The sequence below is a fragment of the Salvelinus alpinus genome, chromosome 12, assembly GCF_045679555.1.
Source record: "Salvelinus alpinus chromosome 12, SLU_Salpinus.1, whole genome shotgun sequence".
NCBI classification, from domain to species: Eukaryota; Metazoa; Chordata; class Actinopteri; order Salmoniformes; family Salmonidae; genus Salvelinus; species Salvelinus alpinus.
In genome coordinates, this window is record NC_092097.1 from 59,698,295 (window position 1) to 59,721,178 (window position 22,884).

The following is a 22,884-nucleotide window of genomic DNA, read 5'->3' on the forward strand; positions in this document are numbered from 1 at the left end:
ACCCTGAGGAGTGACAACTAGAGGAACATAACCCTGAGGAGAGACAACTAGAGGGACATAACCCTGAGGAGAGACAACTAGAGGGACATAACCCCGAGGAGAGACAACTAGAGGGACATAACCCTCAGGAGAAACAACTAGAGACACAAAACCCTGAGGAGAGACAACTAGAGGGACATAACCCCGAGGAGAGACAACTAGAGGGACATAACCCTAGGAGAGACAACTAGAGGGACATAACCCTGAGGAGAGACAACTAGAGGGACATAACCCTGAGGAGAGACAACTAGAGGGACATAACCCTGAGGAGAGACAACTAGAGGGACATAACCCTGAGGAGAGACAACTAGAGGGACATAACCCTGAGGAGAGACAACTAGAGGGACATAACCCCGAGGAGAGACAACTAGAGGGACATAACCCTGAGGAGAGACAACTAGATGGACATAACCCTGAGGAGAGACAACTAGAGGGACATAACCCTGAGGACAGACAACTAGAGGGACATAACCCTGAGGAGAGACAACTAGAGGGACATAACCCTGACCCTGAGGAGAGACAACTAGAGGGACATAACCCCGAGGAGAGACAACTAGAGGAACATAACCCTGAGGAGAGACAACTAGAGGGACATAACCCTGAGGAGAGACAACTAGAGGGACATAACCCTGAGGAGAGACAACTAGAGGGACATAACCCTGACCCTGAGGAGAGACAACTAGAGGGACATAACCCCGAGGAGAGACAACTAGAGGAACATAACCCTGAGGAGAGACAACTAGAGGGACATAACCCTGAGGAGAGACAACTAGAGGGACATAACCCTGAGGAGAGACAACTAGAGGGACATAACCCTGAGGAGAGACAACTAGAGGGACATAACCCTGAGGAGAGACAACTAGAGGGACATAGCCCTGAGGAGAGACAACTAGAGGGACATAACCCCGAGGAGAGACAACTAGAGGGACATAACCCTGAGGAGAGACAACTAGAGGGACATAACCCTGAGGAGAGACACCTAGAGGGACATAACCCTGAGGAGAAACAACTAGAGGGACATAACCCTGAGGAGAGACAACTAGAGGGACATAACCCTGAGGAGAGACAACTAGATGGACATAACCCTGAGGAGAGACAACTAGAGGGACATAACCCTGACCCTGAGGAGAGACAACTAGAGAGCCATAACCCTGACCCTGAGGAGAGACAACTAGAGGGACATAACCCCGAGGAGAGATAACCTGGTGAGTCCCCCCTCAACAACACTCTTCCCAGCTAACCTGGTGAGTCCCCCCTCAACAACACTCTTCCCAGCTAACCTGGTGAGTCCCCCATCAACAACACTCTTCCCAGCTAACCTGGTGAGTCCCCCCTCAACAACACTCTTCCCAGCTAACCTGGTGAGTCCCCCCTCAACAACACTCTTCCCAGCTAACCTGGTGAGTCCCCCCTCAACAACACTCTTCCCAGCTAACCTGGTGAGTCCCCCCTCAACAACACTCTTCCCAGCTAACCTGGTGAGTTCCCCCCTCAACAACACTCTTCCCAGCTAACCTGGTGAGTTCCCCCCTCAACAACACTCTTCCCAGCTAACCTGGTGAGTTCCCCTCGTCAGCACTCTTCCCAGCTAACCTGGTGAGTTCCCCCCTCAACAACACTCTTCCCAGCTAACCTGGTGAGTTCCCCCCTCAACAACACTCTTCCCAGCTAACCTGGTGAGTCCCCCCTCAACAACACTCTTCCCAGCTAACCTGGTGAGTCCCCCCTCAACAACACTCTTCCCAGCTAACCTGGTGAGTTCCCCCCTCAACAACACTCTTCCCAGCTAACCTGGTGAGTTCCCCTCGTCAGCACTCTTCCCAGCTAACCTGGTGAGTTCCCCCCTCAACAACACTCTTCCCAGCTAACCTGGTGAGTTCCCCCCTCAACAACACTCTTCCCAGCTAACCTGGTGAGTCCCCCCTCAACAACACTCTTCCCAGCTAACCTGGTGAGTCCCCCCTCAACAACACTCTTCCCAGCTAACCTGGTGAGTCCCCCCTCAACAACACTCTTCCCAGCTAACCTGGTGAGTTCCCCCCTCAACAACACTCTTCCCAGCTAACCTGGTGAGTTCCCCCCTCAACAACACTCTTCCCAGCTAACCTGGTGAGTTCCCCTCGTCAGCACTCTTCCCAGCTAACCTGGTGAGTTCCCCCCGTCAACACTCTTACCAGCTAACCTGGTGAGTTCCCCCCGTCAACACTCTTCCCAGCTAACCTGGTGAGTTCCCCTCGTCAGCACTCTTCCCAGCTAACCTGGTGAGATCCCCCCTTCAACACTCTTCCCAACTAACCTGGTGTGAGAGTTTGGCTGCGGCAGCCGCCAGTCCGGTCTCTATGGACGCCACTCGCGCTCCTTCTCTGGCCGGCCTCGCCTGACGAAGCACAGAGGGACCGACACGCGCTGCAACCACAGAGACACAAAAACACTCACTTCACAGTTCAGACAATACATGCATCTATACAGAACAAAAACATAAAACAATTTCAAAGACTTTACTGAGCTACAGTTCTTATAAGGAATTCAGTCATTTGGAAAAAAATATTTGGCCCTAATCTATGGATTGGGAATACAGATATGCATCTGTTGGTAACAAATACCTTAAAAATTCAAAAGGCACTCACACATCTGAGCTACCTTTGTTGCAGGTGCATGGCAACAGTTAAATAACATGAGAAAAAATAAGAAACTGGCACACTGCTCTGATAGTATCACTGGTATTACTAGTATCACTGCTCTGGTTAGTATCACTGCTCTGATAGTATCACTGCTCTGGATAGTATCACTGCTCTGGATAGTATCACTGCTCTGGATAGTATCACTGCTTTGATAGTATCACTACTCTGGATAGTATCACTGCTCTGGATAGTATCACTGCTCTAGATAGTATCACTGCTCTGGATAGTATCACTGCTCTGGATAGTTACACTGCTCTGGATAGTATCACTGCTCTGGATAGTATCACTGCTCTGGATAGTATCACTGCTCTGGATAGTATCACTGCTCTGGATAGTATCACTGCTCTGATAGTATCTCTGCTCTGGATAGCATCACTGCTCTGGATAGTATCACTGCTCTGTATAGTATCACTGCTCTGTATAGTATCACTGCTCTGGATTGTATCACTGCTCTTGATATCATCACTGCTCTGGATAGCATCACTGCTCTGGATAGTATCACTTCTCTGGATAGTAGCACTGCTCTTGATAGTATCACTGCTCTGGATAGTATCACTGCTCTGGATAGTATCACTGCTCTGGATAGTATCACTGCTCTGATGGTATCTCTGCTCTGATAGTATCTCTGCTCTGGATAGCATCACTGCTCTGGATAGTATCACTGCTCTGGATTGTATCACTGCTCTGGATAGTATCACTGCTCTTGATAGCATCACTGCTCTTGATATCATCACTGCTCTGGATAGCATCACTGCTCTGGATAGCAGCACTGCTCTTGATAGTATCACTGATCTGGATAGTAGCACTGCTCTGGATAAAATCCCTGCTCTGGATAAAATCACTGCTCTGGACAGTATCACTGCTCTGGATAGTATCACTGCTCTGGATAGTATCACTGCTCTGGATAGTATCACTGCGCTGGATAGTATCACTGCTCTGGATAGTATCACTGCTCTGGATAGTATCACTGCTCTGGATTGTATCACTGCTCTGGAAAGCAGCACTGCTCTTGATAGTATCACTGATCTGGATAGTATCACTGCTCTGGATAGCATCACTGCTCTGGATAGTAGCACTGCTCTGGATAGTATCACTGATCTGGATAGTAGCACTGCTCTTGATAGTATCACTGCTCTGGATAAAATCACTGCTCTGATAGTATCACTGCTCTGGATAGTATCACTGCTCTGATAGTATCACTGCTCTGATAGTATCACTGCTCTGATAGTATCACTACTCTGGATAGTATCACTGCTCTGGATAGTATCACTGCTCTGGATAGTATCACTGCTCTGGATAGTATCACTGCTCTGATAGCATCACTGCTCTGGATAGTATCACTGCTCTGTCTGGTATCACTGCTCTGATAGTATCACTGCTCTGATAGTATCACTGCTCTGATAGTATCACTACTCTGGATAGTATCACTACTCTGGATAGTATCACTGCTCTGATAGTATCACTGCTCTGGATAGTATCACTGCTCTGGATAGTATCACTGCTCTGGATAGTATCACTGCTCTGGATAGTATCACTGCTCTGGATAGCATCACTGCTCTGCATGGTATCACTGCTCTGTCTGGTATCACTGCTCTGGATAGTATCACTACTCTGGATAGTTACACTGCTCTGGATAGTATCACTGCTCTGGATAGTATCACTACTCTGGATAGTTACACTGCTCTGGATAGTATCACTGCTCTGGATAGTATCACTGCTCTGGTTAGTATCACTGCTCTGGAAGGTATCACTACTCTGGATAGTATCACTGCTCTGGATAGTATCACTGCTCTGGATAGTATCACTGCTCTTGATAGCATCACTGCTCTTGATAGCATCACTGCTCTTGATAGCATCACTGCTCTGATAGTTACACTGCTCTGGATAGTATCACTGCTCTGGATAGTTACACTGCTCTGGATAGTATCACTGCTCTGGATAGCATCACTGCTCTGGATAGCATCACTGCTCTGGATAGTATCACTGCTCTGGATAGTATCACTGCTCTGTCTGGTATCACTGCTCTGGATAGTTACACTACTCTGGATAGTATCACTGCTCTGGATAGTATCACTGCTCTGGATAGTATCACTGCTCTGGATAGTATCACTGCTCTGGATAGTATCACTGCTCTGGAAGGTATCACTACTCTGGATAGTATCACTGCTCTGGATAGTATCACTGCTCTGGATAGTATCACTGCTCTGGATAGTATCACTGCTCTTGATAGTATCACTGCTCTGGATAAAATCACTACTCTGATAATATCACTACTCTGATAATATCACTACTCTGATAGTATCACTGCTCTTGATAGTATCACTGATCTGGATAGTATCACTGATCTGGATAGTATCACTGCTCTTGATAGTATCACTGCTCTGGATAAAATCACTACTCTGATAATATCACTACTCTGATAATATCACTACTCTGATAGTATCACTGCTCTTGATAGTATCACTGATCTGGATAGTATCACTGCTCTTGATAGTATCACTGCTCTTGATAGTATCACTGCTCTGGATAGTTACACTGCTCTGGATAGTATCACTGCTCTGGATAGCAGCACTGCTCTTGATAGTATCACTGATCTGGATAGTAGCACTGCTCTGGATAAAATCACTGCTCTGGATAAAATCACTGCTCTGGACAGTATCACTGCTCTGGATAGTATCACTGCTCTGGATAGTATCACTGCTCTGGATAGTATCACTGCGCTGGATAGTATCACTGCTCTGGATAGTATCACTGCTCTGGATAGTATCACTGCTCTGGATTGTATCACTGCTCTGGAAAGCAGCACTGCTCTTGATAGTATCACTGATCTGGATAGTAGCACTGCTCTGGATAAAATCACTGCTCTGGATAAAATCACTGCTCTGGACAGTATCACTGCTCTGGATAGTATCACTGCTCTGGATAGTTACACTGCTCTGGATAGTATCACTGCTCTGGATAGTATCACTGCGCTGGATAGTATCACTGCTCTGGATAGTATCACTGCTCTGGATAGTATCACTGCTCTGGATTGTATCACTGCTCTGGATAGTATCACTGCTCTTGATAGCATCACTGCTCTTGATAGCATCACTGCTCTGGATAGCATCACTGCTCTGGATAGTAGCACTGCTCTGGATAGTATCACTGATCTGGATAGTAGCACTGCTCTTGATAGTATCACTGCTCTGGATAAAATCACTGCTCTGATAGTATCACTGCTCTGGATAGTATCACTGCTCTGATAGTATCACTGCTCTGATAGTATCACTGCTCTGATAGTATCACTACTCTGGATAGTATCACTGCTCTGGATAGTATCACTGCTCTGGATAGTATCACTGCTCTGGATAGTATCACTGCTCTGATAGCATCACTGCTCTGGATAGTATCACTGCTCTGTCTGGTATCACTGCTCTGATAGTATCACTGCTCTGATAGTATCACTGCTCTGATAGTATCACTACTCTGGATAGTATCACTACTCTGGATAGTATCACTGCTCTGATAGTATCACTGCTCTGGATAGTATCACTGCTCTGGATAGTATCACTGCTCTGGATAGTATCACTGCTCTGGATAGCATCACTGCTCTGCATGGTATCACTGCTCTGTCTGGTATCACTGCTCTGGATAGTATCACTACTCTGGATAGTTACACTGCTCTGGATAGTATCACTGCTCTGGATAGTATCACTACTCTGGATAGTTACACTGCTCTGGATAGTATCACTGCTCTGGATAGTATCACTGCTCTGGTTAGTATCACTGCTCTGGAAGGTATCACTACTCTGGATAGTATCACTGCTCTGGATAGTATCACTGCTCTGGATAGTATCACTGCTCTTGATAGCATCACTGCTCTTGATAGCATCACTGCTCTTGATAGCATCACTGCTCTTGATAGCATCACTGCTCTGATAGTTACACTGCTCTGGATAGTATCACTGCTCTGGATAGTTACACTGCTCTGGATAGTATCACTGCTCTGGATAGCATCACTGCTCTGGATAGTATCACTGCTCTGGATAGTATCACTGCTCTGTCTGGTATCACTGCTCTGGATAGTTACACTACTCTGGATAGTATCACTGCTCTGGATAGTATCACTGCTCTGGATAGTATCACTGCTCTGGATAGTATCACTGCTCTGGATAGTATCACTGCTCTGGATAGTATCACTGCTCTGGAAGGTATCACTACTCTGGATAGTATCACTGCTCTGGATAGTATCACTGCTCTGGATAGTATCACTGCTCTGGATAGTATCACTGCTCTTGATAGTATCACTGCTCTGGATAAAATCACTACTCTGATAATATCACTACTCTGATAATATCACTACTCTGATAGTATCACTGCTCTTGATAGTATCACTGATCTGGATAGTATCACTGATCTGGATAGTATCACTGCTCTTGATAGTATCACTGCTCTGGATAAAATCACTACTCTGATAATATCACTACTCTGATAATATCACTACTCTGATAGTATCACTGCTCTTGATAGTATCACTGATCTGGATAGTATCACTGCTCTTGATAGTATCACTGCTCTTGATAGTATCACTGCTCTGGATAGTTACACTGCTCTGGATAGTATCACTGCTCTGGATAGTTACACTGCTCTGGATAGTATCACTGCTCTGGATAGTATCACTGCTCTGGATAGTATCACTGCTCTGGATAGTATCACTGCTCTGGATAGTATCACTGCTCTGGATAGTTACACTGCTCTGGATAGTATCACTGCTCTGGATAGTATCACTGCTCTGGATAGTATCACTGCTCTGGATAGTATCACTGCTCTGGATAGTATCACTGCTCTGGATAGTATCACTGATCTGGATAGTGTCACTGCTCTGATAGTATCACTGCTCTGGATAGTATCACTGCTCTGGATAGTATCACTGCTCTGGATAGTATCACTGATCTGGATAGTATCACTGATCTGGATAGTATCACTGCTCTGCATAGTATCACTGCTCTGGATAGTATCACTGCTCTGGATAGTATCACTGCTCTGGATAGTTACACTGCTCTGGATAGTATCACTGCTCTGGATAGTATCACTGCTCTGGATAGTATCACTGATCTGGATAGTGTCACTGCTCTGATAGTATCACTGCTCTGGATAGTATCACTGCTCTGGATAGTATCACTACTGGATAGTATCACTGCTCTGTCTAGTATCACTGCTAGTGTAGTGTACCTGTGGGGCTGTAGAGTGTCTGAGCCTTTCCTCTATACAGTATTAGTGACAGGTGTAGTGTACCTGTGGGGCTGTGGAGTGTCTAAACCTTTCATCTATACAGTATTAGTGACAGGTGTAGTGTACCTGTGGGGCTGTAGAGTGTCTGAGCCTTTCCTCTATACAGTATTAGTGACAGGTGTAGTGTACCTGTGGGGCTGTGGAGTGTCTAAACCTTTCATCTATACAGTATTAGTGACAGGTGTAGTGTACCTGTGGGGCTGTAGAGTGTCTGAGCCTTTCATCTATACAGTATTAGTGACAGGTGTAGTGTACCTGTGGGGCTGTAGAGTGTCTAAACCTTTCATCTATACAGTATTAGTGACAGGTGTAGTGTACCTGTGGGGCTGTAGAGTGTCTGAACCTTTCATCTATACAGTATTAGTGACAGGTGTAGTGTACCTGTGGGGCTGTGGAGTGTCTGAACCTTTCATCTATACAGTATTAGTGACAGTTGTAGTGTACCTGTGGGGCTGTAGAGTGTCTGAACCTTTCATCTATACAGTATTAGTGACAGGTGTAGTGTACCTGTGGGGCTGTAGAGTGTCTGAACCTTTCATCTATACAGTATTAGTGACAGTTGTAGTGTACCTGTGGGGCTGTAGAGTGTCTGAACCTTTCATCTATACAGTATTAGTGACAGGTGTAGTGTACCTGTGGGGCTGTAGAGTGTCTAAACCTTTCATCTATACAGTATTAGTGACAGGTGTAGTGTACCTGTGGGGCTGTAGAGTGTCTGAACCTTTCATCTATACAGTATTAGTGACAGGTGTAGTGTACCTGTGGGGCTGTAGAGTGTCTAAACCTTTCATCTATACAGTATTAGTGACAGGTGTAGTGTACCTGTGGGGCTGTAGAGTGTCTAAACCTTTCCTCTATACAGTATTAGTGACAGGTGTAGTGTACCTGTGGGGCTGTAGAGTGTCTGAACCTTTCATCTATACAGTATTAGTGACAGGTGTAGTGTACCTGTGGGGCTGTAGAGTGTCTGAACCTTTCATCTATACAGTATTAGTGACAGGTGTAGTGTACCTGTGGGGCTGTAGAGTGTCTGAACCTTTCATCTATACAGTATTAGTGACAGGTGTAGTGTACCTGTGGGTCTGTAGAGTGTCTAAACCTTTCATCTATACAGTATTAGTGACAGGTGTAGTGTACCTGTGGGGCTGTAGAGTGTCTAAACCTTTCCTCTATACAGTATTAGTGACAGGTGTAGTGTACCTGTGGGGCTGTAGAGTGTCTGAACCTTTCATCTATACAGTATTAGTGACAGGTGTAGTGTACCTGTGGGGCTGTAGAGTGTCTAAACCTTTCATCTATACAGTATTAGTGACAGGTGTAGTGTACCTGTGGGGCTGTAGAGTGTCTAAACCTTTCATCTATACAGTATTAGTGACAGGTGTAGTGTACCTGTGGGGCTGTAGAGTGTCTGAGCCTTTCATCTATACAGTATTAGTGACAGGTGTAGTGTACCTGTGGGGCTGTAGAGTGTCTGAACCTTTCATCTATACAGTATTAGTGACAGGTGTAGTGTACCTGTGGGGCTGTAGAGTGTCTGAACCTTTCATCTATACAGTATTAGTGACAGGTGTAGTGTACCTGTGGGGCTGTAGAGTGTCTAAACCTTTCATCTATACAGTATTAGTGACAGGTGTAGTGTACCTGTGGGGCTGTGGAGTGTCTAAACCTTTCATCTATAGAGTATTAGTGACAGGTGTAGTGTACCTGTGGGGCTGTAGAGTGTCTGAGCCTTTCCTCTATACAGTATTAGTGACAGGTGTAGTGTACCTGTGGGGCTGTGGAGTGTCTAAACCTTTCATCTATACAGTATTAGTGACAGGTGTAGTGTACCTGTGGGGCTGTGGAGTGTCTAAACCTTTCATCTATACAGTATTAGTGACAGGTGTAGTGTACCTGTGGGGCTGTAGAGTGTCTAAACCTTTCATCTATACAGTATTAGTGACAGGTGTAGTGTACCTGTGGGGCTGTAGAGTGTCTGAACCTTTCATCTATACAGTATTAGTGACAGGTGTAGTGTACCTGTGGGGCTGTAGAGTGTCTAAACCTTTCATCTATACAGTATTAGTGACAGGTGTAGTGTACCTGTGGGGCTGTAGAGTGTCTGAACCTTTCATCTATACAGTATTAGTGACAGGTGTAGTGTACCTGTGGGGCTGTAGAGTGTCTGAACCTTTCATCTATACAGTATTAGTGACAGGTGTAGTGTACCTGTGGGGCTGTAGAGTGTCTGAACCTTTCATCTATACAGTATTAGTGACAGGTGTAGTGTACCTGTGGGGCTGTAGAAGGTCTGAACCTTTCATCTATACAGTATTAGTGACAGGTGTAGTGTACCTGTGGGGCTGTAGAGTGTCTGAACCTTTCATCTATACAGTATTAGTGACAGGTGTAGTGTACCTGTGGGGCTGTAGAAGGTCTGAACCTTTCATCTATACAGTATTAGTGACAGGTGTAGTGTACCTGTGGGGCTGTAGAGTGTCTAAACCTTTCATCTATACAGTATTAGTGACAGGTGTAGTGTACCTGTGGGGCTGTAGAGTGTCTAAACCTTTCATCTATACAGTATTAGTGACAGGTGTAGTGTACCTGTGGGGCTGTAGAGTGTCTGAGCCTTTCATCTATACAGTATTAGTGACAGGTGTAGTGTACCTGTGGGGCTGTAGAGTGTCTGAGCCTTTCATCTATACAGTATTAGTGACAGGTGTAGTGTACCTGTGGGGCTGTAGAGTGTCTGAACCTTTCATCTATACAGTATTAGTGACAGGTGTAGTGTACCTGTGGGTCTGTAGAGTGTCTAAACCTTTCATCTATACAGTATTAGTGACAGGTGTAGTGTACCTGTGGGGCTGTAGAGTGTCTAAACCTTTCCTCTATACAGTATTAGTGACAGGTGTAGTGTACCTGTGGGGCTGTAGAGTGTCTGAACCTTTCATCTATACAGTATTAGTGACAGGTGTAGTGTACCTGTGGGGCTGTAGAGTGTCTGAACCTTTCATCTATACAGTATTAGTGACAGGTGTAGTGTACCTGTGGGGCTGTAGAGTGTCTAAACCTTTCATCTATACAGTATTAGTGACAGGTGTAGTGTACCTGTGGGGCTGTAGAGTGTCTAAACCTTTCATCTATACAGTATTAGTGACAGGTGTAGTGTACCTGTGGGGCTGTAGAGTGTCTAAACCTTTCATCTATACAGTATTAGTGACAGGTGTAGTGTACCTGTGGGGCTGTAGAGTGTCTGAACCTTTCATCTATACAGTATTAGTGACAGGTGTAGTGTACCTGTGGGGCTGTAGAGTGTCTAAACCTTTCATCTATACAGTATTAGTGACAGGTGTAGTGTACCTGTGGGGCTGTAGAGTGTCTGAACCTTTCATCTATACAGTATTAGTGACAGGTGTAGTGTACCTGTGGGGCTGTAGAGTGTCTGAGCCTTTCATCTATACAGTATTAGTGACAGGTGTAGTGTACCTGTGGGGCTGTAGAGTGTCTGAGCCTTTCATCTATACAGTATTAGTGACAGATGTAGTGTACCTGTGGGGCTGTAGAGTGTCTAAACCTTTCATCTATAAAGTATTAGTGACAGGTGTAGTGTACCTGTGGGGCTGTAGAGTGTCTGAACCTTTCATCTATACAGTATTAGTGACAGGTGTAGTGTACCTGTGGGGCTGTAGAGTGTCTAAACCTTTCATCTATACAGTATTAGTGACAGGTGTAGTGTACCTGTGGGGCTGTAGAGTGTCTGAGCCTTTCCTCTATACAGTATTAGTGACAGGTGTAGTGTACCTGTGGGGCTGTGGAGTGTCTAAACCTTTCATCTATACAGTATTAGTGACAGGTGTAGTGTACCTGTGGGGCTGTAGAGTGTCTGAGCCTTTCATCTATACAGTATTAGTGACAGGTGTAGTGTACCTGTGGGGCTGTAGAGTGTCTGAACCTTTCATCTATACAGTATTAGTGACAGGTGTAGTGTACCTGTGGGGCTGTAGAGTGTCTAAACCTTTCATCTATACAGTATTAGTGACAGGTGTAGTGTACCTGTGGGGCTGTAGAGTGTCTAAACCTTTCATCTATACAGTATTAGTGACAGGTGTAGTGTACCTGTGGGGCTGTAGAGTGTCTGAACCTTTCATCTATACAGTATTAGTGACAGGTGTAGTGTACCTGTGGGGCTGTAGAGTGTCTAAACCTTTCATCTATACAGTATTAGTGACAGGTGTAGTGTACCTGTGGGGCTGTAGAGTGTCTAAACCTTTCATCTATACAGTATTAGTGACAGGTGTAGTGTACCTGTGGGGCTGTAGAGTGTCTAAACCGTTCATCTATACAGTATTAGTGACAGGTGTAGTGTACCTGTGGGGCTGTAGAGTGTCTAAACCTTTCATCTATACAGTATTAGTGACAGGTGTAGTGTACCTGTGGGGCTGTAGAGTGTCTGAACCTTTCATCTATACAGTATTAGTGACAGGTGTAGTGTACCTGTGGGGCTGTGGAGTGTCTAAACCTTTCATCTATACAGTATTAGTGACAGGTGTAGTGTACCTGTGGGGCTGTGGAGTGTCTAAACCTTTCATCTATACAGTATTAGTGACAGGTGTAGTGTACCTGTGGGGCTGTAGAGTGTCTGAACCTTTCATCTATACAGTATTAGTGACAGGTGTAGTGTACCTGTGGGGCTGTAGAGTGTCTAAACCTTTCATCTATACAGTATTAGTGACAGGTGTAGTGTACCTGTGGGGCTGTAGAGTGTCTGAACCTTTCATCTATACAGTATTAGTGACAGGTGTAGTGTACCTGTGGGGCTGTAGAGTGTCTGAGCCTTTCATCTATACAGTATTAGTGACAGGTGTAGTGTACCTGTGGGGCTGTAGAGTGTCTGAACCTTTCATCTATACAGTATTAGTGACAGGTGTAGTGTACCTGTGGGGCTGTAGAGTGTCTGAGCCTTTCATCTATACAGTATTAGTGACAGGTGTAGTGTACCTGTGGGGCTGTAGAGTGTCTAAACCTTTCATCTATACAGTATTAGTGACAGGTGTAGTGTACCTGTGGGGCTGTAGAGTGTCTGAACCTTTCATCTATACAGTATTAGTGACAGGTGTAGTGTACCTGTGGGGCTGTAGAGTGTCTAAACCTTTCATCTATACAGTATTAGTGACAGGTGTAGTGTACCCGTGGGGCTGTAGAGTGTCTGAGCCTTTCCTCTATACAGTATTAGTGACAGGTGTAGTGTACCTGTGGGGCTGTAGAGTGTCTGAGCCTTTCATCTATACAGTATTAGTGACAGGTGTAGTGTACCTGTGGGGCTGTAGAGTGTCTAAACCTTTCATCTATACAGTATTAGTGACAGGTGTAGTGTACCTGTGGGGCTGTAGAGTGTCTAAACCTTTCATCTATACAGTATTAGTGACAGGTGTAGTGTACCTGTGGGGCTGTAGAGTGTCTGAACCTTTCATCTATACAGTATTAGTGACAGGTGTAGTGTACCTGTGGGGCTGTGGAGTGTCTAAACCTTTCATCTATACAGTATTAGTGACAGGTGTAGTGTACCTGTGGGGCTGTAGAGTGTCTAAACCTTTCCTCTATACAGTATTAGTGACAGGTGTAGTGTACCTGTGGGGCTGTAGAGTGTCTAAACCTTTCATCTATACAGTATTAGTGACAGTTGTAGTGTACCTGTGGGGCTGTAGAGTGTCTGAACCTTTCATCTATACAGTATTAGTGACAGGTGTAGTGTACCTGTGGGGCTGTAGAGTGTCTAAACCTTTCATCTATACAGTATTAGTGACAGTTGTAGTGTACCTGTGGGGCTGTAGAGTGTCTGAACCTTTCATCTATACAGTATTAGTGACAGGTGTAGTGTACCTGTGGGGCTGTAGAGTGTCTAAACCTTTCATCTATACAGTATTAGTGACAGTTGTAGTGTACCTGTGGGGCTGTAGAGTGTCTGAACCTTTCATCTATACAGTATTAGTGACAGGTGTAGTGTACCTGTGGGGCTGTAGAGTGTCTGAGCCTTTCATCTATACAGTATTAGTGACAGGTGTAGTGTACCTGTGGGGCTGTAGAGTGTCTGAACCTTTCATCTATACAGTATTAGTGACAGGTGTAGTGTACCTGTGGGGCTGTAGAAGGTCTGAACCTTTCATCTATACAGTATTAGTGACAGGTGTAGTGTACCTGTGGGGCTGTAGAGTGTCTAAACCTTTCATCTATACAGTATTAGTGACAGGTGTAGTGTACCTGTGGGGCTGTAGAGTGTCTGAACCTTTCATCTATACAGTATTAGTGACAGGTGTAGTGTACCTGTGGGGCTGTAGAGTGTCTAAACCTTTCATCTATACAGTATTAGTGACAGGTGTAGTGTACCTGTGGGGCTGTAGAGTGTCTGAGCCTTTCCTCTATACAGTATTAGTGACAGGTGTAGTGTACCTGTGGGGCTGTAGAGTGTCTGAGCCTTTCATCTATACAGTATTAGTGACAGGTGTAGTGTACCTGTGGGGCTGTAGAGTGTCTGAACCTTTCATCTATACAGTATTAGTGACAGGTGTAGTGTACCTGTGGGGCTGTAGAGTGTCTAAACCTTTCATCTATACAGTATTAGTGACAGGTGTAGTGTACCTGTGGGGCTGTAGAGTGTCTGAACCTTTCATCTATACAGTATTAGTGACAGGTGTAGTGTACCTGTGGGGCTGTGGAGTGTCTAAACCTTTCATCTATACAGTATTAGTGACAGGTGTAGTGTACCTGTGGGGCTGTAGAGTGTCTAAACCTTTCCTCTATACAGTATTAGTGACAGGTGTAGTGTACCTGTGGGGCTGTAGAGTGTCTAAACCTTTCATCTATACAGTATTAGTGACAGGTGTAGTGTACCTGTGGGGCTGTAGAGTGTCTGAACCTTTCATCTATACAGTATTAGTGACAGGTGTAGTGTACCTGTGGGGCTGTAGAAGGTCTGAACCTTTCATCTATACAGTATTAGTGACAGGTGTAGTGTACCTGTGGGGCTGTAGAGTGTCTAAACCTTTCATCTATACAGTATTAGTGACAGGTGTAGTGTACCTGTGGGGCTGTAGAGTGTCTGAACCTTTCATCTATACAGTATTAGTGACAGGTGTAGTGTACCTGTGGGGCTGTAGAGTGTCTAAACCTTTCATCTATACAGTATTAGTGACAGGTGTAGTGTACCTGTGGGGCTGTAGAGTGTCTGAGCCTTTCCTCTATACAGTATTAGTGACAGGTGTAGTGTACCTGTGGGGCTGTAGAGTGTCTGAGCCTTTCATCTATACAGTATTAGTGACAGGTGTAGTGTACCTGTGGGGCTGTAGAGTGTCTGAACCTTTCATCTATACAGTATTAGTGACAGGTGTAGTGTACCTGTGGGGCTGTAGAGTGTCTAAACCTTTCATCTATACAGTATTAGTGACAGGTGTAGTGTACCTGTGGGGCTGTAGAGTGTCTAAACCTTTCATCTATACAGTATTAGTGACAGGTGTAGTGTACCTGTGGGGCTGTAGAGTGTCTGAACCTTTCATCTATACAGTATTAGTGACAGGTGTAGTGTACCTGTGGGGCTGTAGAGTGTCTAAACCTTTCATCTATACAGTATTAGTGACAGGTGTAGTGTACCTGTGGGGCTGTAGAGTGTCTAAACCTTTCATCTATACAGTATTAGTGACAGGTGTAGTGTACCTGTGGGGCTGTAGAGTGTCTAAACCTTTCATCTATACAGTATTAGTGACAGGTGTAGTGTACCTGTGGGGCTGTAGAGTGTCTAAACCTTTCATCTATACAGTATTAGTGACAGGTGTAGTGTACCTGTGGGGCTGTAGAGTGTCTGAGCCTTTCATCTATACAGTATTAGTGACAGGTGTAGTGTACCTGTGGGGCTGTAGAGTGTCTAAACCTTTCATCTATACAGTATTAGTGACAGGTGTAGTGTACCTGTGGGGCTGTAGAGTGTCTAAACCTTTCATCTATACAGTATTAGTGACAGGTGTAGTGTACCTGTGGGGCTGTAGAGTGTCTAAACCTTTCATCTATACAGTATTAGTGACAGGTGTAGTGTACCTGTGGGGCTGTAGAGTGTCTAAACCTTTCATCTATACAGTATTAGTGACAGGTGTAGTGTACCTGTGGGGCTGTAGAGTGTCTAAACCTTTCATCTATACAGTATTAGTGACAGGTGTAGTGTACCTGTGGGGCTGTAGAGTGTCTAAACCTTTCATCTATACAGTATTAGTGACAGGTGTAGTGTACCTGTGGGGCTGTAGAGTGTCTGAACCTTTCATCTATACAGTATTAGTGACAGGTGTAGTGTACCTGTGGGGCTGTAGAGTGTCTAAACCTTTCATCTATACAGTATTAGTGACAGGTGTAGTGTACCTGTGGGGCTGTAGAGTGTCTAAACCTTTCATCTATACAGTATTAGTGACAGGTGTAGTGTACCTGTGGGGCTGTAGAGTGTCTAAACCGTTCATCTATACAGTATTAGTGACAGGTGTAGTGTACCTGTGGGGCTGTAGAGTGTCTAAACCTTTCATCTATACAGTATTAGTGACAGGTGTAGTGTACCTGTGGGGCTGTAGAGTGTCTGAACCTTTCATCTATACAGTATTAGTGACAGGTGTAGTGTACCTGTGGGGCTGTGGAGTGTCTAAACCTTTCATCTATACAGTATTAGTGACAGGTGTAGTGTACCTGTGGGGCTGTGGATGGTCTAAACCTTTCATCTATACAGTATTAGTGACAGGTGTAGTGTACCTGTGGGGCTGTAGAGTGTCTGAACCTTTCATCTATACAGTATTAGTGACAGGTGTAGTGTACCTGTGGGGCTGTAGAGTGTCTAAACCTTTCATCTATACAGTATTAGTGACAGGTGTAGTGTACCTGTGGGGCTGTAGAGTGTCTGAACCTTTCATCTATACAGTATTAGTGACAGGTGTAGTGTACCTGTGGGGCTGTAGAGTGTCTGAGCCTTTCATCTATACAGTATTAGTGACAGGTGTAGTGTACCTGTGGGGCTGTGGAGTGTCTGAACCTTTCATCTATACAGTATTAGTGACAGGTGTAGTGTACCTGTGGGGCTGTAGAGTGTCTAAACCTTTCATCTATACAGTATTAGTGACAGGTGTAGTGTACCTGTGGGGCTGTAGAGTGTCTGAACCTTTCATCTATACAGTATTAGTGACAGGTGTAGTGTACCTGTGGGGCTGTAGAGTGTCTAAACCTTTCATCTATACAGTATTAGTGACAGGTGTAGTGTACCTGTGGGGCTGTAGAGTGTCTGAGCCTTTCCTCTATACAGTATTAGTGACAGGTGTAGTGTACCTGTGGGGCTGTAGAGTGTCTGAGCCTTTCATCTATACAGTATTAGTGACAGGTGTAGTGTACCTGTGGGGCTGTAGAGTGTCTGAACCTTTCATCTATACAGTATTAGTGACAGGTGTAGTGTACCTGTGGGGCTGTAGAGTGTCTGAACCTTTCATCTATACAGTATTAGTGACAGGTGTAGTGTACCTGTGGGGCTGTAGAGTGTCTAAACCTTTCATCTATACAGTATTAGTGACAGGTGTAGTGTACCTGTGGGGCTGTAGAGTGTCTGAACCTTTCATCTATACAGTATTAGTGACAGGTGTAGTGTACCTGTGGGGCTGTGGAGTGTCTAAACCTTTCATCTATACAGTATTAGTGACAGGTGTAGTGTACCTGTGGGGCTGTAGAGTGTCTAAACCTTTCCTCTATACAGTATTAGTGACAGGTGTAGTGTACCTGTGGGGCTGTAGAGTGTCTAAACCTTTCATCTATACAGTATTAGTGACAGGTGTAGTGTACCTGTGGGGCTGTAGAGTGTCTGAGCCTTTCCTCTATACAGTATTAGTGACAGGTGTAGTGCACCTGTGGGGCTGTAGAGTGTCTAAACCTTTCATCTATACAGTATTAGTGACAGGTGTAGTGTACCTGTGGGGCTGTAGAGTGTCTGAACCTTTCATCTATACAGTATTAGTGACAGGTGTAGTGTACCTGTGGGGCTGTAGAGTGTCTAAACCTTTCATCTATACAGTATTAGTGACAGGTGTAGTGTACCTGTGGGGCTGTAGAGTGTCTAAACCTTTCATCTATACAGTATTAGTGACAGGTGTAGTGTACCTGTGGGGCTGTAGAGTGTCTAAACCTTTCATCTATACAGTATTAGTGACAGGTGTAGTGTACCTGTGGGGCTGTAGAGTGTCTAAACCTTTCATCTATACAGTATTAGTGACAGGTGTAGTGTACCTGTGGGGCTGTAGAGTGTCTGAACCTTTCATCTATACAGTATTAGTGACAGGTGTAGTGTACCTGTGGGGCTGTAGAGTGTCTGAACCTTTCATCTATACAGTATTAGTGACAGGTGTAGTGTACCTGTGGGGCTGTAGAGTGTCTGAGCCTTTCATCTATACAGTATTAGTGACAGGTGTAGTGTACCTGTGGGGCTGTAGAGTGTCTGAACCTTTCATCTATACAGTATTAGTGACAGGTGTAGTGTACCTGTGGGGCTGTAGAAGGTCTGAACCTTTCATCTATACAGTATTAGTGACAGGTGTAGTGTACCTGTGGGGCTGTAGAGTGTCTAAACCTTTCATCTATACAGTATTAGTGACAGGTGTAGTGTACCTGTGGGGCTGTAGAGTGTCTGAACCTTTCATCTATACAGTATTAGTGACAGGTGTAGTGTACCTGTGGGGCTGTAGAGTGTCTAAACCTTTCATCTATACAGTATTAGTGACAGGTGTAGTGTACCTGTGGGGCTGTAGAGTGTCTGAGCCTTTCCTCTATACAGTATTAGTGACAGGTGTAGTGTACCTGTGGGGCTGTAGAGTGTCTGAGCCTTTCATCTATACAGTATTAGTGACAGGTGTAGTGTACCTGTGGGGCTGTAGAGTGTCTGAGCCTTTCATCTATACAGTATTAGTGACAGGTGTAGTGTACCTGTGGGGCTGTAGAGTGTCTGAGCCTTTCATCTATACAGTATTAGTGACAGGTGTAGTGTACCTGTGGGGCTGTAGAGTGTCTGAACCTTTCATCTATACAGTATTAGTGACAGGTGTAGTGTACCTGTGGGGCTGTAGAGTGTCTAAACCTTTCATCTATACAGTATTAGTGACAGGTGTAGTGTACCTGTGGGGCTGTAGAGTGTCTAAACCTTTCATCTATACAGTATTAGTGACAGGTGTAGTGTACCTGTGGGGCTGTAGAGTGTCTGAACCTTTCATCTATACAGTATTAGTGACAGGTGTAGTGTACCTGTGGGGCTGTAGAGTGTCTAAACCTTTCATCTATACAGTATTAGTGACAGGTGTAGTGTACCTGTGGGGCTGTAGAGTGTCTAAACCTTTCATCTATACAGTATTAGTGACAGGTGTAGTGTACCTGTGGGGCTGTAGAGTGTCTAAACCTTTCATCTATACAGTATTAGTGACAGGTGTAGTGTACCTGTGGGGCTGTAGAGTGTCTAAACCTTTCATCTATACAGTATTAGTGACAGGTGTAGTGTACCTGTGGGGCTGTAGAGTGTCTGAGCCTTTCATCTATACAGTATTAGTGACAGGTGTAGTGTACCTGTGGGGCTGTAGAGTGTCTAAACCTTTCATCTATACAGTATTAGTGACAGGTGTAGTGTACCTGTGGGGCTGTAGAGTGTCTAAACCTTTCATCTATACAGTATTAGTGACAGGTGTAGTGTACCTGTGGGGCTGTAGAGTGTCTAAACCTTTCATCTATACAGTATTAGTGACAGGTGTAGTGTACCTGTGGGGCTGTAGAGTGTCTGAGCCTTTCATCTATACAGTATTAGTGACAGGTGTAGTGTACCTGTGGGGCTGTAGAGTGTCTAAACCTTTCATCTATACAGTATTAGTGACAGGTGTAGTGTACCTGTGGGGCTGTAGAGTGTCTAAACCTTTCATCTATACAGTATTAGTGACAGGTGTAGTGTACCTGTTGGGCTGTAGAGTGTCTAAACCTTTCATCTATACAGTATTAGTGACAGGTGTAGTGTACCTGTGGGGCTGTAGAGTGTCTAAACCTTTCATCTATACAGTATTAGTGACAGGTGTAGTGTACCTGTGCGGCTGTAGAGTGTCTGAACCTTTCATCTATACAGTATTAGTGACAGGTGTAGTGTACCTGTGGGGCTGTAGAGTGTCTGAGCCTTTCATCTATACAGTATTAGTGACAGGTGTAGTGTACCTGTGCGGCTGTAGAGTGTCTGAACCTTTCATCTATACAGTATTAGTGACAGGTGTAGTGTACCTGTGGGGCTGTAGAGTGTCTAAACCTTTCATCTATACAGTATTAGTGACAGGTGTAGTGTACCTGTGGGGCTGTAGAGTGTCTAAACCTTTCATCTATACAGTATTAGTGACAGGTGTAGTGTACCTGTGGGGCTGTAGAGTGTCTAAACCTTTCATCTATACAGTATTAGTGACAGGTGTAGTGTACCTGTGGGGCTGTAGAGTGTCTAAACCTTTCATCTATACAGTATTAGTGACAGGTGTAGTGTACCTGTGGGGCTGTAGAGTGTCTAAACCTTTCATCTATACAGTATTAGTGACAGGTGTAGTGTACCTGTGGGGCTGTAGAGTGTCTAAACCTTTCATCTATACAGTATTAGTGACAGGTGTAGTGTACCTGTGGGGCTGTAGAGTGTCTGAACCTTTCATCTATACAGTATTAGTGACAGGTGTAGTGTACCTGTGGGGCTGTAGAGTGTCTAAACCTTTCATCTATACAGTATTAGTGACAGGTGTAGTGTACCTGTGGGGCTGTAGAGTGTCTGAGCCTTTCATCTATACAGTATTAGTGACAGGTGTAGTGTACCTGTGGGGCTGTAGAGTGTCTAAACCTTTCATCTATACAGTATTAGTATACAGTCCAAGGTGGCTTAGCAGTTCAGACGTCTTTTTCTGTTCCGTATTGTCGTGTCCTGTATATATATATATTTACACCTTTCTTCACATATTTTTTATTTATTTTATTATCCAAGAACTCAACTACAAAAGCTTTCCTGCAAAAGCTTTCCTGCAACCCGCTTCACCAATTACAAAAAGTATTATTTACCTCAATCTGAAAATCCATCGTGGAAGCTAGCCAGGGGCTAATTCAGAAGCTAGCCTGAAAGCTAACCAGAAGCTACTCCGATAGCTAGCCAGAAGCTAATCTGTAGCTGCCCCGAAATTAGCCGGTTTGCTGGCTAGCGTTGGTGTTTCAGCTGCCCACGTTTTGTGGTCATCAGCTATTCCTTTAGCTCGATAATCTACCGGCACTTTTGTGCAACGCGACTCGGACCGGAGCATTCCGGGACTTTTTTTCTCTCAGTTTCCCCGGATTCCAGCCGCAGGCTCTGGACACTTGCACCTTGATTTCGCAGCTAGCTAGCTGCAAACCGTGTGAACTTTTGGCTTACGTCGACCCCGGAGCAAACTCAAATCATGCTGGAGCTAGCCAGCTGAGGAGTTCCATCACCATCCGGACCCGTTTCTTTTGTTGCTGCTGCAGATACGGAACCCCACCGGGCCTTCACGACTGACTGCCGCGACTGACTGCCGACGTTATCTGCCCGAGGGATTTATCCAACCGGCACCTCCGTCCCGACGTTACCTGAACGCTCATCTGAGGCCCGCTAATCGTTAGCTGTCTTATCGGCTGCTATCTGAACAAGTATATCGGACAACTATTATTATTATTATTATTTATTTATTTTATTTTTTTCCTTGGGTCACTATATCTATTTTGCCAATTTGGATTGATCCCCTCTACCACACGGAACCCCACTACACGGAACCCCACTAACCTACCGACGGAAACGCACGAGGTATCTACAAACAGACCTCCATCCTATGCTGCTACCGATAGCCATATACCCGGCCAGCTGTCTGGATCGCCACGACCCCAAACCAACCTCTACTCACTGGACCCTTATTGATCACTCGATTAAGCATGCCTCTCCTTAATGTAAATATGCCTTGTCCATTGCTGTTCTGGTTAGTGTTTATTGGCTTATTTCACTGTAGAGATTCTAGCCCTGCTCTCTATACCATATCCAACCTCTCAGTTCCACCACCCACATATGCGATGACATCACCTGGTTTCAATGATGTTTCTAGAGACAATATCTCTCTCATCATCACTCAATACCTAGGTTTACCTCCACTGTATTCACATCCTACCATACCTTTGTCTGTACATTATTCCTTTAAACTATTTTATCGCCCCCAGAAACTTCCTTTTACTCTCTGCTCTAGTAGCTCTAGGCGACCAATTCTCATAGCTTTTAGCCGTACCCTTATCCTACTCCTCCTCTGTTCCTCTGGTGATGTAGAGGTGAATCCAGGCCCTGCAGTACCTGGCTCCACTCCTATTCCCCAGGCGCTCTCTTTTGATGACTTCTGTAACCGTAATAGCCTTGGCTTCATGCATGTTAACATTAGAAGCCTCCTCCCTAAGTTTGTTTTGTTCACTGCTTTAGCACACTCTGCCAACCCGGATGTTTTAGCCGTGTCTGAATCCTGGCTTAGAAAGACCACCAAAAATTCAGACATTTTCATCCCCAATTACAAGATTTTCAGACAAGATAGAACGGCCAAAGGGGGCGGTGTTGCAATCTACTGCAAAGACTGCCTGCAGAGTTCTGTTATACTATCCAGGTCTGTTCCCAAACAATTTGAACTTCTACTTTTAAAAATCCACCTCTCTAAAAACAAGTCTCTCACCGTTGCCGCCTGCTATAGACCACCCTCTGCCCCCAGCTGTGCTCTGGACACTATATGTGAACTGATTGCCCCCCATCTATCTTCAGAGCTCATGCTGCTAGGCGACCTAAATTTGAACATGCTCAACACCCCAGCCACCCTAC

At 45.0% G+C, this 22,884-nt stretch overlaps 1 protein-coding gene across 3 annotated transcripts in view; it reads right to left on the reverse strand.

The window, feature by feature from the left end:
* Nucleotides 1-2,292: 2,292 nt before the first annotated feature.
* LOC139536436 (lysine-specific demethylase phf2-like) overlaps nt 2,293-22,884 on the reverse strand; it is a 169,642-nt gene continuing 149,050 nt past the window's right edge. For all 3 annotated transcript variants that reach the window (XM_071336971.1, XM_071336970.1, XM_071336972.1), the window contains exon 20: nt 2,293-2,445. In XM_071336971.1, the coding sequence (XP_071193072.1) occupies nt 2,315-2,445 (131 nt within the window). In that variant the 3' untranslated portion in view covers nt 2,293-2,314. The remainder of the gene's footprint in view (nt 2,446-22,884) is intronic.